Source organism: Pongo abelii, chromosome 10 (genome assembly GCF_028885655.2).
Source record: "Pongo abelii isolate AG06213 chromosome 10, NHGRI_mPonAbe1-v2.0_pri, whole genome shotgun sequence".
In the NCBI taxonomy this organism is placed as follows: Eukaryota; Metazoa; Chordata; class Mammalia; order Primates; family Hominidae; genus Pongo; species Pongo abelii.
Window position 1 is genome coordinate 6,130,963 of NC_071995.2, and position 15,728 is coordinate 6,146,690.

Genomic DNA, 15,728 nt, shown 5'->3' on the forward strand with positions numbered 1-15,728 from the left:
CAAACAAAGTTACTGTTGGGGCCCAGGCCACCCTCCAATTTCCCTCGACACAAGTGCGTTCATGGATACAGTACAACAGCACAACGTCCATTAAAAATAAAGACCAGCTCAATCCTGATCACGCTGGACAAAGACATTTAAAACTTAATAAAAGGCTTCTGATTTCAGCAACAGGGAGCAAACACAAGTGGCCTTCATCTTGCTTCCCAAAGCCAAGGGTGCTGGCAAGGTCTCTGATCTGTAAATAAAGTGGGAAGTTCATTACCAGGGCAGCTGCAGCCATCCACGCATCGCTCCTGACACACTTCATTGATGTGCAGGCTCTGGCAGGTCCTGGCGCAAGGGGACACACACTGCTTATATTCCATACCAGCAGGGCACACTGGGCCTGAAAAGGAACATCAAAGGAGTCTGCCCAGGGCAGGTCCCACCGGCACATCATCTCACCAGCCACGCCGCAGCCTGAGCCTCTTGCACCCACTCTGACTGCTCCCCTCTGTCTTCAGGCTTCCAGGGCCATCTCAGCCCCAGTGAGCCACGTGCCCCCCTGAGGCCACCCCTCCCTTAGATGAACATCTTCCATCTTGTGAGGCCCTTACCAAGACCCATCGGGGGCACCCAGGACCCCCACCCTTCCCCTTGGTCACCTGCTCTCCATGTACAACTTGGCATTCTTTTCCTCCCCTTCACCTAAAACCCTTTCAGAGTGACAGCAAACTCCTCTAGGCTCAAAACAAGTGGAGTCCTAGGACAAAGCAAGGAGCCATGGTGCCCTCTATCCCATCCCTCCTCCTTTTCCCCATGAAATTGGCCCCAATCAAATGCCCCACCCAGCACAGGGCACATTTGCCTGCATGCTGACACTCATTCCATATTTATTTCCACTCTGCCACAAGGCTGCCTTCACAGATATCACCTAAGCACTCTCTGTTCTTCCCACTGGAACCAGCTCCTCACAGCAAGGACAGGCTCTCCTCCTTCCTCTCTCTACCCTGTAGCTGAGCAACACTCAGGCCGACTGAAAGACTGGAACACATAAGCACTCTTTTCTGGGCTTTCTGACACCAAACTATTGCCCCTTAACCTTTCTCCAAGATACATCAGGTATCTCCCCTACCCTACGTTCACAGACCTAAAGAAAAAGAAAAAAAAAAAAAAGCCACTCGGCTTTACAGAGTAGAAACCGGCTGCTAGCATCCTCCTTCCTCACACCCACACCGCAGGTGGAAAGTTCGAATTCAGCAGCTATTTGCCACACACTGAGACACACGTGTGCAGTGTGAAGATGTGGCCGGCTCGTCTCATCTGTGGAACCATCACAGACTGCTTATCCATCTGCATGGCTTTTAATCACTGGAAGGGCTGCAGAAAGAGGAGACTTCTTGCAAGGTGACCTCAGAAGGCCCCACTTAATCCTGATAATTTGGGGACAGTAACCATAACTAGGCACCCATTGAGACTGCAAGATGAAACACACAGCACCACGAGTAAGGCAGGAGGGATAGCGGTCATTAGCCTGGAGGAGAGAAATTTAATAAAAGAGAAGAACTTAATCAATGCTTTCTGCTCTCTCAAAGATCACCACACACGGACAGGCAGGTCAGCGCCCTGCTCCTCATCAATTCAGGCGGGCAGGCAGTGAAGACAAAAACCAAAACTGCAACTGCCAAGATCTTGGTGGGAAGCAGAGAACACTGTGTGAGTGCAGGGATCAGATTTCCTGAGGGAAGTCAGGGGGCGCCAGGGGAGGCATGGGGGCGGGACAGAGGCAGGGGCAGGACACGGGGCTTTGGTAAGCCCGTTTGACAGAGAGCAGGAGCCATTCAGGAAATGGGTCCGGGACACATGGCTTTGCAGTCACTGGCTGGCTGGGTGTGGTAAAGCCACATGCACGTGACAGAGCCGCGAAGCGCCCTAAGGGACACCACCCAGGACAGACCGTTCATCCCTGGCAGGGCAGGATGAGGCAAGGGGCCGACTTACTGCACGCGCTGTGGTCGGTCCAGCCGTACAGCACCATTCCCTCCTGGGCACAGGTCCGGGCGTACTCCAGGAAGGCAGGGCAGGTGCACTCCAGCCCCCCAGCACACTCACACAAAGTCTTCTCACACAGGGCCACGAAAGGCTCGGGGTCCACCAGAGGGTGGCAGCGGGCAAACACCGAGGTGCTCTTCAGAAGCTGGCACTGCTCCCACAGGCCCTGCAGGAAGAGGGGCCGCCTCAGGCTGGCACCAAGCAGATGCATGTGTTCAATGCACCAGCCCATCAACCAAGGAAAAGATGCTGGACCCGTGCAATGTGAAGTGGAACAAGGCTAAGGTTACATCCTAGACTGAGTCCTGGAAATGCAGAGTTCAAGGCCCTGGATTGCCGTGGTGGGCAGTGTCCTACGAACGGACAGAGGATGGAGAGAAGCACAAAGAGCACTGGCCCTGGAGTTGGCCTGGGTGGCTGCAGAGTCCAGGAATGCTGTCAGCATCGGTTCTGCACTGACCTAGTCAGTTCCCCTCCCTGATCTTGATCTTCTTCACTATGAATGAGGGGGATGGGACAAGGGGCTTTATAAAGTAGCGATTCCTGGGTCTCACCCTAAGAGATCTGAATTCAGTAGTTTGGGGATGGGGTTCAGCAAGATTTTTTTTTTTTTTTGAAACACTCCCCAGGTGCTTGCTGGGGCCAGACGGGACCAGTTCCCGTCAGCAACAGCATGCGCTGATTCTGTGGAATGTCCCAGACATACTGCAGCAGGCACGAGTATTCTTGGTTCTACCACTTTGTTGATGCCCTCAACCTGATAACACAGGCAGCTTTGGAATTGTCATCATTTCCTACTTCTGCTCACTCACGAGTATAAACGACCCTACGTTTTACCTAGAAACATCTCTCCATTCTATATGTTAATGACTCGAAATACACCTTTTTCCCACAGTGTAACATCTCTGAAGTTGGACTGCGTCTTAGGATGGCTATCATATTTGAATTGGTAGCCTTTTGTTTCTGAGCGATACACAGAACAATGGTGTGTCTTAGAATCTATGATGTCTTTCTTAGCTTTGGCACAACACAGAGTCATGGATATATATGATCCGCATGATTTCTTTCTTGCGTAACTTCTTGGATGCATAATGCAATACTCTCTGACTGACAAAGCTGCGAGTTCATGAAAGAACTTATGATCTTCAGCTAAAAAGAAAAAAGTGCAAGAATATCTCAATGGAAGGACTGAGTCCTGAAGCGTAAACTGGAGCCAATCGGTGTTTGGAAAGGGGACAGTAAAAAAGAGGAAAGAAACGACCAGTTTTGAGGAGAGGGAAATTCAATCAGCTCGAATTGTACCAAGGGTCTCCAGAGCAAGCCTGTGTAAGTCTACAGTCGGGGCCAGGGGCCAGGCCTGTGGGCCTCCTGTTTTGCGGCGCCACAGAAAGCCCACAGGAATAGAAACCTGACCCCATCTGCTCACTGTCCTTGAAATCCAGTCGGGCAGCACAGGGATGTTGGTCCTAAGGAAATCAGTGTCCTACCCCCAGTGCCTGGTGCTAGGGCCCTGCCCCTTGCTAGGCCTCCACCCACTCCACCACCAAAGCCAAGCAGGCAGGCCAGGAAAAGATGCTCACACCTGTAATCCCAGCACTTTGAGAGGCCAAGTCGGGCGGATCACTTGAGGTCAGGAATTTGAGACCAGCCTGGCCAATATGGTGAGACCCCATCTCTACTGAAAATACAAAACTTAGCAGGGCATGGTGGCACATGCTTGTAATCCCAGCTACTCGGGAGGCTGAGGCAAGAGAATTGCTTGAACGGGGGTCGGGAGTGGAGGTTAAAGTGAGCTGAGATTGTGCCACTGCACTTCAGCCTGGGTGACAGAGCGAGACCCTGTCTCAAAAAAAAAAAAAAAAAAAAAGCCAGGTTCTCTTTGCACCTTAGGAAAGCACCCACCGGCATGGGTTGCTGAACTGCAGAACTGCAGCGGGCAGGCTCATGGGGACAGCCATCAGCTGCTCTGCGTCTCGGGGCCAACAGCAGCCCCTCCACGGCCCTGCCTTGCCCAATCCCCTTCTGCTGAGCCGGCACCCACTGTGTGGCTGTGAAAAGTCCAGGCCTAAAGCCCAGCTCTGCCACTTACTGGCAGTGGGGACTTAGGCAAATCAGCTCAGCTGGTCTGAGAAGAGTGTCCCGGAGTGAGAATGACCTGTGGAAATGACCAGTCTCAGACGGCCTGTTGGGGCCGTGTGAAGATGCCACAATGCCAGCACCACATAGGCCAGCCATGAATGCAGGCCACTGTTGTGGGTCCCGGGACCACTTAGGTCTCAGGTGGTTACACGCAGCCTTCCATTGGTCACCCTGAGCATTTTACACAAGGGGAACCTGAGGCTTCTGAAAGCAATGACCAGGGAGACTGACAGAGGTGGGCAGGCCTGCCTTGGCCTCATCATGACTTCCACAGCCCCAGATTCAGCCCAACGTCTTCCCCATGCTAGCGTGTGAGCTAGGCTGTTTACTCAACCCCTCCTCCTCTGCAAAACAGGGGAGAATAGTAACAGTTCCTATGTGATAAGACTAGTAAAGACTGAACGCAAGACTTACCTTAATAAATGATGACCCCTATCATCATCATCATCATCTTCATCATCTCCTGGCCTCCAGAGAGATCCCTCCAGCCACTAGGCTTACCCTCTAGAATAGCGAGCAGGTCCCCAGCAGGACAGAAGGACACCTTTGTCCTTTTCCCCTTATCTCCATCTCCCTGGGCTATACTGAGATGAATGGTTGCCGGGCAACATTATCACTTCCTAGTATCTTGGGTGCTCCTTAGGGAACAGAGGGGCTGCTTGTATTCATCTTTTATTTGGGAAGTTCACACTTCTCCAGAACAAAGTGAGTTTCTAGTAGCAGGGAGGGAACCTCTCTTCTTTGCAATAGGCAGAACTTCCCATCCTCACTGCCAAGTTGGGGCTCAGGGAAGGAGACCGAGGCCTGTGTCTTTCCCTCCATTCTGCCATGCTGCCTACCCCATCAAAAATGCCATTCAGGGAATTAGGTCACTGAACTCAGAGTGCAGATGAGGGTGTCCCAGAAAGGGTCATGTGCTCAGGCTATTGTCTAGCCTTTTCCCCACCCACAATTTGAAACTAGAGAAAACCTCAAAAAGGCACTCCCTGGGGTTTTCCTGGTCATTGCTATGACTGCTGCCATCACCTGGGCTGTAGCACAGTGGCTCGGAGCAGTACCTGCACTACAGGACTGATTCCTGCAGGCACAGGGACAAGAAACCAGGGATTCTCACCAGCAGGACGCAGTACCAGCCAAGGGAAAGAAGAGACCCAGGAATCCAGGCACCCTCCCCTCTCAGAGCCGTGACGAGACAGAGCCCAGCATGGCCCATCTCCAGCATTTCCAAATCACTCTTTTCCCACTCAGAGGGATAATGGGAACAGTACTCCAGCGCATTTCCTGGGAGGTCCCTGGAGGCATTAAATGGCTTATAGAAAGCCTTAGCAAGAAGGGTGTTTCTGATGATTTGCCTGAAGGATGGGAGTGGATTTCTGCAGAAACAGCCACCTCCCTTCTTAGAACGATTCCTTTGCCCTCCACTGTACAAACTTCTGAAATCTGCCTAGGGTTTCTTTCTCAGCAGAAACAAAAGATAAAGTCTGTCCTCCCATTTTGTCCTTCAGTCTTCCTCTGCTCAGGCTTGGCCTGAACTTGGTCCACCTGAGTGGGCACAGTCTGAGAGCCGGGCAGGACTTGCAGAGGTCTGCCCAGCACCCACAGCTAGATCCGCACTCAACCTGCAGCCATACCACACGGCATGTTTAGACGGCTATCTCTGCTGCTCCCAGCTTCCCTGTTCTGCCACAGGTAGCCCTGCCAGACCAGACCAGGTCCTAAGACAGGACACAGAAACAGGTCCAAGGGCCGGGCGCTGTGGCTCACGCCTGTAATCCCAGCACTTTGAGAGGCCAAGGCGGGCGGATCCAAAGGTCAGGAGATCAAGACCATCCTGGCTAACACGGTGAAACCCCGTCTCTACTAAAAATACAAAAAAAAAAAAAAAATTAGCCGGGCATGGTGGCGGGCACCTGTAGTCCCAGCTATTCGGGAGGCTGAGGCAGGAGGCTGGCATGAAGCCAGGAGGCAACGCTTGCAGTGAGCTGAGATCGCACCACTGCACTCTAGCCTGGGCGACAGAGCGAGACTGTCTCAAAAAAGAAAAAAAAGAAATAGGTCCAAGGAGGAGTTGGCATCTTGTACTCTCAGGCTCGTGGCAGAGACACTGTGAGGCAGGTGGTGACCAAAATATTCACTCAACAAGCATTAGCAGTGTGGCCTCTGGGTCTCCAGCAGGGTGTCCAAGCCCATATAAAATGCAAGTCTAACTATGTATGTCCCACCCTGGCTGACAGGGCAAAGCTCTAGCTCATTAGGAGACAGCAAAGCCAGGAAGCTCACCCTTCATGAGCTGACCCCAGCCTGGCTCTCCAGCCTCACCCTCCCTGCTCCCCGCCTCACACACTGTGCTAGGCTCAAGGAATGCAATAGAAAGCAAACAGATCCCCCTCATAAAGCCCAGCAGGGGAATCTGCCCTCTGCCCATCCCGTCTGCCCTCCCGCATTTCCCCCTTTTTTGGCTCCCCACTCCCACCCCACACTTCAGATCAAGAGCCTCCTTTTCCAGGAAGAGGCTTCTCTGACAGGTCCTTCTCCCCACTCTGCCGAGTTAGGCATTCTCACAGCCCTCTGGGGGCCTCTATTCTTGTACTGAAATGGTCCATTTCTGTGGCCGTCTCCTCCATTTCTCTACAAGCTTTTCAAAGACAGGAGCTGTATTCCCAGGGCACTCATGGCAGGCAATAAGGACGTGCTGAATCAAACCTAACGGTGATGAACGCAGACAGGAGTAAGTCATGCCCTCCAGCTCTTAAGTGGCATTCAGTCTACCTGAACCGGGTGTTTCCATGGGGATGTTTGCATAACAGCCTGAAGACTTGGTCCTCACCTAGAGGTGTCTTCCCAATGGTGCAACCAATGGCAGCAGCAAGAAACCTGCAGCTGAGATGCCAGGGAAGGCTGCCTAACAGGAAGCAGTCTGCGCAGGGCCCTGGATGCAATATAGGACTCGGGCTGCAGGGCAGGAGGGAGGCCATGCCAGGTGAAGCCAATGGCATAAGCTCAGGCAGAAGAAGAAACAGGGTCACCACGGCTGAGCCGAGCACTGAGACTCCAGCCCAGTCTTGCCAACAGATTCCCCAGGAAAGGCACAGCTGCCCTCTGAGAGGCTGTTCCAAGTCTGTGGCCTCAGCTTCTCTTAGCAGGTAGTTGTGGCCCCCATCATAATCCAAACCCAACCAAGCTCTCCTCGAGTAGGTGTCTACTTTCCGCCTGTTCCCATGCCCTCAGACCCTTCCGTGTGTGTTCCTGCCTGCGCGAAGTTCTCATAGGCCCCTTTCTCTCACTCCCCCTAGGTTATGCCCTCCATGGCTTAGAAACGGCTCCGCGTGCCCTCTTTTCCTGTGGGAATTGGCAGAGTCATGCACACCAGTGGGCGGGGTGGGCAGCAGGAGCCAGGCGGGATGCCTAGGCCAGGCATCTCTGGCTCTCACCATCCACTCAGTCATGGGGGGCTGTTGGCTCATAGAGCTCCCTGCCCAGAAGGCCGTCCACAGATACTCCACCCATCCTCCTTTGTTCAGGAAAGGCTGAGGCAAACCTCACCTCCTTCTCCACAGCTGACCTCTCTCCTAGCCCACCTAAAGTACTTTCAGAGACCATCTCATCACCCATGCCACAAATGGGCCCTTCAGAGGCCTGAAGACACCTCCAAATAACACAGCTCTCCTCAGACAAAGGCTGATACAGACAGCCTTTCAGATTTAGAAACTGAAGCATGGAGTGGGTAAAGAATTTACTATGCCAGGGGTGTTTTTTTGTTTTGTTTTGTTTTGTTTTTTGAGACGGAGTCTCGCTCTGTCACCAGGCTGGAGTATAGTGGCACGATCTCGGCTCACTGCAACCTCTGACTTCCTGGTTCAAGGGATTCTCCTGCCTCAGCCTCCCGAGTAGCTGGGATTACAGGTACGTGCAACCATGCCCAGCTAATTTTTGTATTTTTAGTAGAGACGGAGTTTCACCATGTTGGCCAGGATGGCCTCGATCTCCTGACCTCATGATCCACCCGCCTTGGCCTCCCAAAGCTCTGGGATTACAGGAGTGAGCCACCGCACCCGGCCTAAGTCAGTGGTTCTTAAGGTGAGGTCCAGGGATCGCCTAGGGACTCCCAAGATCCTTTCAGCAGTGCACAAGGTCAAAACTGTTTGTATAATAATACTAAGATGCTATTTGCAATTTTTTCTCTCACTCTTTCACCAGAGTGCAGTGCAGTTTTCCGAGGCTATGGGACATGAGATATCACAACAGATTTAAATACAGACGCAGATATGAGAATCCAGATGATGTATCTGAAGCCAGACAGCAAGGAGATTTGCAAAACTGTATAACAGTGTCATTTTTCCCCTAAATTATTTTTTGGCTTGGAATTTATCGTTCTTTTTATTTAAAAAAAAAAATTTTTTTTTTTTTGAAACGCAGTCTCGCTCTGTCGCCCAGGTTGGAGTGCAGTGGCGCAATCTCGGCTCACTGCAACCTCCACCTCTAGGGTTCAAGGGATTTTCCTGACTCAGCCTCCTGAGTAGCTGGGATTACAGGTGCGCACCACCACGCCCGGCTAATTTTTGTATTTTTAGTAGAGACGGGGTTTCACCATGTTGGTCAGGCTGGTCTCGAACTCCTGACCTCGTGATCTGCCCGCCTCGGCCTCCCAAAGTGCTGGGATTACAGGCGTGAGCCACCGCGCCTGGCCTAAAAATATATTCTTTACATTAAATATGATGAGCTTGTTATTTTAAAATGAATCAATATGTTTTAAATTTCTGTTTTAATATCTAATATGGTAAGTATCAAGAGTTATGACCCACATAAACAAAATCTCTTTAAAGTCCTTCATTATTTTTTAAGAGTATACAGGGGTCCTGTGATTAAACAGTTGGAGAACTGCTATACAATTGTTAAATTTTAAGTTTAGCCAAAAGCTGCCCCCTTACATATTTTAAGTTAGGCCTAAAGGTTTCTCCCTACATAATGAACTGTAACCTAACTGGAGATGTAAACACATTGTAACCTCATCTTGGGGCAGCCCACTGTTCAAACCATGTTCTGATAAGGCAAACGTTACGCTGCAGCCAATCCAGCTGTTTCTCTACCTCACTTCCAGTTTCTGTAACTCACTTTTCTTTTTCTGTCCATAAATCTTCTTTGACCATGAGGCAGGCCAGAGTCTCTCTGAGCCTGTTCTGATTCGGGGGCTGCCTGATTCATGCATCATTCTTTGCTCAAGTAAACCCTGTTAAATTTAATTTGTCTGAGGTTTTTCTTTTAACACTAGTGATGGGGTGCAAACCCTGAGTCCATTCCAAACCACAAATTACACAGTTTTCCATCCTGCCCTCCCACTCCTGTTTCCTAGCAATCAGATTAGAAGACAGGGTCATACAGTGGCTGTAGCTCAGGTTTTAGAAGCATGGTTAGGCTAGAATCTCAACCCATCACTTTTTTTGTTTTTAGACAAACTCTCGCTCTTGTTGCCCAGGCTGGAATGCAATGGCGTGATCTCAGCTCACTGCAACCTCTGCCTCTCGCAAGCCATCACTTTCAAAGTGTGTGACTTTAAGAAAATGATCTTGGCCCAGTGCAGTGGCTCACACCTGTAATCCCAGCACTTTTGTATTTTTAGTAGAGATGGGGTTTCGCCATGTTGGCCAGGGTGGTCTCAAACTTCTGACCTCGTGATCCACACACCTCAGCCTCCCAAAGTGCTGGGATTACAGGCATGAGCCACCGCAACCGGCCTAATCCCAGCACTTTTGGAGGCCAAAGTGGGCAGATCACTTGAGTCCAGGAGTTCGAGACCAGCAATATGGTGAAACCTTATCTCTACAAAAATATCCAAAATTAGCCGGGCATGGTGGCACGTGCCTGTAGTCCCAGCTACTAGAGAGGCTGAGGCGGGAGGATGACTTGAGCCTGGGAGGCAGAGGTTGCAGTGAGCCAAGATTGCACCACTGCACTCCAGCATGGGCAAGAGAGCGAGACTCTGTCGCAAAAAAACAAAAAAGAAAAGGAAAATTATCTCGCCTCTCTGCACCCCCATTTCCCTACCTGTGAAAGAGGGGAAAAGTGGAAGAAGTTGAAAGTTGTCCAGGAGCTATTCTCCCCTTCTTTCTTAGTCACAGAATCCTCAGTTTTCAATTCCCCCCCACCCCCCTCCCAGGGCACAGAGCTGCTAGGAATAAGATTCCATTTCTCAGCCTCCCTTGCAGCTGGGGGCAGCCATATGACTAAGCAATACCCAGTAGGCTATAAGCAAAGGGGTCTTGTGCAACCTCCACAAAGTATCCTCAAAATAAGGGACTGCTTCTTCCTTAGTCCCTTCTCTTTCTACTGCGGGAATGTAGTTGTGATGCCTGAAGCTTGAGCTGGCGTCTTGGTGCACGAGGTAGAAGCCCCCACTGGGGACAACAGAGAAATAAGACAGAGGGACCCTGGATCCCAACACCATGAGATCTTGCCTGGCCCTGGACATCCTACCCCAAGCTTCTTTACATGAGAGATAAATAAACTTAGATTGTGTAAGTCCTGTCACTCACAGCTGAACCTACTCCTAACTGACACAGATAGCAATACCTGGACCTACCCTAGATGGTTCCTGCAAAATGAAATCGAATGAGATGACACCAGGAAATCAAATGCTTATAACTATTCTCATTTGCCTGCTATCCATACTGGCTCCTCAGTTCTCTGCTAAACCATTCTGGCAGGGATGCAAAATAAGGGCCAGCTAATTTGCACACTTCCAGCATCTCCCTGGCTCCAAGGCCCTGCATCAGCTACTCCTGTCTTCTTTCAACTCCTGCCGGCGGTGCCAGAAGCTGCGGGAGAGCAGCTGCCCCAGCCCATCCAGCCATGACCTCACCATGCCTGGGTTGGTGTGCAGACCCAATTGTGGCCCATCTTAATCACATTTCCAGTTCATTAAAGAAGGCCAGGCATCTTCCCTGGAGACATCAGGCGGGTGCAGTGGAGGAGGAGGGAAAGCAAGCACATCTCCTCAGTGGCAGGCAGCAGGAGGAGAGAAAGCAGAGCCAGAGATCTGAAGCTTAGCTATTGTGTTTGCTCCCAAGCAGCTGACAAAGGAGAAGGGAGGGGGACATTCCTAGGACTGAGTGAACAAAGAAAGGAAAGTCTAATACAGAGTGCAATATTGTTCCACAGGCCCTGATCTTTCTAGCTCTGGGATGGGTGCCCTGCAGCGGCCCCTGGTAGGTATAGAGGCGCCTGGAGCCTGAGCTGCTCCAAAGTAGTGGGTTCAAGAATTCACCCTGCAGCAGGGAATACCTTCTCATGGGTCAGCCTGTAATGATGGGTGGGGGAGGGTAGCTGATTCTATTTATAACTTCTGGCTGGCCTAAGATTCCCACCCGCATTCCAAGATTCTGACTCACAAGGACCTGGTGAAATCGGTTGATAGATTTCCACCAAATGGATGGTTTCTGCAGAGCTTGACATTCCTCTCCCTAAGATAGCTGGGGTCCAGTGCTCATGAGAAGCAGGAGAGGTGGCCATGGAGCTCGCTAAGGGACCCTCCTCACCTTCCCCTTGGGGTTCCTGGAGGCATCTGAGCAGCTTCTAGGGATTAGGGCATGCAGGCTGGAAGGACAAGGACTGGGCACCATTCCCTGGTCCCCAGTCTGGGGCCTACCAAGCTCTGGGGATGGAAAGCAGCCCTTTCTGAATCACTCACCCATCCTGCTCCCAGCAAGAAAAGAGCATCAGCTCTGTGACAGGAGCTAATTCCCCTAAGCTGCGCTATCACTTACCATTCACTTGGCGATTTGTCATTTACTAACCCCAGACAGTCTTTCATGGTTTAATTTCTCTTACGTGTCTTGTCCCTTAGTCTACCTTGTATCACCCAAGCCATATGAAACATCTCAGTGAATATGCACTTATGGGCACCATCAGATTCTTGTCCATTCTGTTCCTCACCAGGGAAAAGGAAAAGGGAAAGGAACCCACCTAAGAAATAGTTTGTTAAAGGATTTTGGGAACATTATGTTAGGGAGGCCTTTGAATTGAATGCTTGGGTACTAGGACCTTACCCAACTCTCCTCAAGGGCTTGTCAAATGAGCAACATAAAAGGCCAAGTTCTAATGAGAACACATGGACACAGGGAGAGGAACATCACACACCAGGGCCTGTGGAGGGGGGGATGGGGGGCGGGGGCAAGGAGAGAGCAAGCATTAGGACAAACACCTAATGCATGTGGGGCTTAAAACCTAAATGATGGGTTGATAGGTGCAGCAAACTACCATGGCACATGTATGCCTATGAAACAAACCTGCACGTTCAGCACATGTATCCCAGAACTTAAAGTAAAATTAAAAAAAAAAATTTTAAAGGCCAAGTTCTGTGTAACTCAAGGGAAATCTGCAAAACCCAATGGTAGCCACTGACCTCTGCCATGAGGCTAGACCCCCAAGGGAACAGTGGCCAAGGTCACCACTGTTTCACCACAACCATTGGCTCCCTGCCTTTCTCCCATCCTGCACTCAGGTGAGCGAATCTGCTGTACAGAAAGGGTGCCTATCCATGGGGGGTTCCATGGAGCTCTGTTTACCTTAGAGAGGGAAGACTGAGAGGCAGAGCAGGAAAGTAACTTACACGAGAGGACATGCAGAGAATTGGGCCAAACCAGGGACTGCCCCCTGGATTCTTGGACCTCAGTAAAGCACTTGAATAAGTCCTCATTCCTCAGCCTATCAATGACTCAAGAAAGAGAGACTGGAGAGAGCAGTTCTCATCAAAACGGGAAAAGATACGTGTGTACTTATTGCAAACCCCAGCTCTGAGCTCAGTGTCACTGGGGCATAGTGGGTGGGCACCCCAACTGTAAAACCAGGGCCATCATCTGACAACTAACTTCTCTGGGATCCTACGTTCCAAGGGTCCTTCCTTGAGATATACTGACCTTCTCTGGGCCAGACTCTCCCCTGACAACTGGACTCTATGAATCACAACTATGCTACCAAGCAAACAAATGTAACAAAATTCTTCCCAGTCTCCAAGAAAAGTCCATTCCAGACCAAAACTGCCAATTAAGTGAATGGAAGAGGCAAGGAGAAGGAGGAGGGAAGGCAGAAGTGGGCCTAGACAGTGAGACCCAAGTCCGCTGGGCTCACATTGCCTCCCTCCATGCCTGTGAATTTCCCTTTCAGAATCACCATGAGCAGAAATAGCAGAAAGGGCTGATACGTCCTTTGCAAATAAAAGGCTTGGGCAATATTTAATGAGAACATGAAGAGTGAACTGCTTTGTCTCTAACAGAATGGGTATTTTTTGTGCCTCTTCGGGCTATTGAGGAGGCATGCTGTGATTATTCAAAGTCAACATGACTGTTTAAAATGTTAGCTCAAGCAGGACAGGTGATTTTCTGGGAGGAAGAGGAATCACAGGTGAACTGCATACTGTTTCAGAGGAGGCCGAAAGAGTTCTACAAGATAATGGAGGAAGCGAGAGAATGTGAAGACATGAATGGCCAAAGAAAATAAGACTTGTGTTCACCTAATAAACACCAAATTCAGAGAACAGTGGAAAACAGGAAATCTGAGGCTATTCAGTGACTGACGGGACTGCAATTGATGTGAGCTCCTGAGCCAGACCAGGAGAAACCAGACCAAAAGCACCTGCTTCTCCAGTATTCAGGGACACGGAAGGACAGGGCTTTAGCTTCAAATGGGCATATGACGAAAGAAGGAATTTACCAGGGAGTCAAGGAGGGCTGCCTAGGGCTGAGATCTGCAAGATGGCTGGGAAGCGCCCAGCAAGGGTGTCTCAAAGACTTAACTCTTTTTTTTTTTTTGAGACAGAGTCTCTCTCTCTGTCACCTAGGCTGGAGTGCAGTGGTGCGATTTCGGCTCACTGCAAGCTTCGCCTCCCGGGTTCACGCCATTCTCCTGCCTCAGCCTCCTGCGTAGCTGGGACTACAGGCACCTGCCACCATGCCCGGCTAATTTGTGTGTGTGTGTGTGTGTGTGTGTGTGTGTGTGTGTGTGTGTGTTTAGTAGAGATGAGGTTTCACCATGTTAGCCAGGATGGTCTCAACCTCCTGACCTTGTGATCCGCCCACCTTGGCCTCCCAAAGTGCTGGGATTACAGGCGTGGGCCACCGCGCCGGGCCAAGACTTAACTCTTAAAGTCAAGGTCACAGCATAACCTGTCTACCCAGGCACAGTTTGTAGAGAGCATTCATGCAGCAGGTAGGGGGTTGAACTAGATATCTGCCAGACTCTCCACCACCTCTGAGTTTTTATGAGCCTAAGATTCCTAACATTGATGAAAAGAAATTTCTTCCATTTCAGACAGCTGTCGGAGGTTGATGCTGCCGATGAATGATTCACCACTGGTAGGTAGAGTGATAACTGGTGCACTCAGTTTCTCAATAGAGACTGATCGCCTTGAGGAGGTGATCCTGAGCGAGGAGATGATGGTCACAGTGACTGTGCCTTCCTAAGGAAGCCAGGCCAACACCATCATATGTCATGATGCAGGCCACAGAGTCCACACAGTGGCAACACACCAAGTGACTACTGTTCATCTGGTAGACATTGTACTACATGTATATACATGTACATTATATGTTCAGTTATTATGTTTATCTTGGCCGTTTCCCGGCAGGTGGTGGTGAAATTTCTTGAGAAAGGGGTGCCTTTGGCCAGGCGCAGTGGTTCACGCCTGTAATCCCAGCACTTTCGGAGGCCGAGGCGGGCAGATCACGAGATCAGGAGATCGAGACCATCCTGGCTAACACGGTGAAACCCTGTCTCTACTAAAAAAGAAAGAATAAACTGGGCGTGGTGGTGGGTGCCTGTAGTCCCAGCTACTCGGGAGGCTGAGGCAGGAGAATGGCGTGAACCCGGGAGGTGGAGTTTGCAGTGAGCCGAGATCGCGCCACTGCACTCCAGCCTGGGCGACAGAGCGAGATTCCGTCTAAAAAAAGAGAGAGAGAGAAAGGGGTGCCTTTTTCTAATTAGCAAAAGCATGGTATGAGATGGATGCAGCCCAAGCCCAGCCCCCTGGAGGGCTTCCTGTTGCAGACAGGACTACAGGACAAAGCCAAGATCCCTTTGCAAGGTTCAGTCCTTGCTGGCCTTCCCCAGTCTGATCGAATTTTTTTAAAGTGATCTAAGGGTCTTTCTTTCTCAAATGTACACTTTGTGATAGTTACCTGCAGATGAACATCAATTATCTGAATGTTCATAGCTTGGGGCTCCAAACTCCAACCATCTTGCCTTCAGTTTGAAAAGCTGAAAAAACTGCAAATTTGCATGCAATCAAACAAGGCCATTATCAGTCCCAGTGGAGACAGGCATTAGGTTTTGTTGGCATAACAAGGAAACATTCATTCCCTAGGTATAACTAATAAGTAATATGACCTGCCTCTCAGAATGAGCTGACTCCTTGCTATGCCCTAGAAAGACAGAAAGCACCAGAGGGTTGGGGAAGTAAATTCTGGAGGCTGTCAAGGAAAGTTTCAAGGTCAATGTGAATTCCTGCACAAAACACTCTGCCACCCCGAATGGCCCTTGGAGCCACAACAGCAGACACTCATAAT

The 15,728-nt window shown here is 50.4% G+C and overlaps 1 protein-coding gene across 1 annotated transcript in view; it reads right to left on the minus strand.

Moving 5' to 3' along the window:
* VWF (von Willebrand factor) overlaps window positions 1-15,728 on the minus strand; it is a 176,123-nt gene that overhangs the window by 125,212 nt on the left and 35,183 nt on the right. Inside the window, 2 exon segments of the mRNA NM_001246277.1 lie at window positions 266-388; window positions 1,984-2,200. Of these exon segments, the coding sequence (NP_001233206.1) occupies window positions 266-388; window positions 1,984-2,200 (340 nt within the window).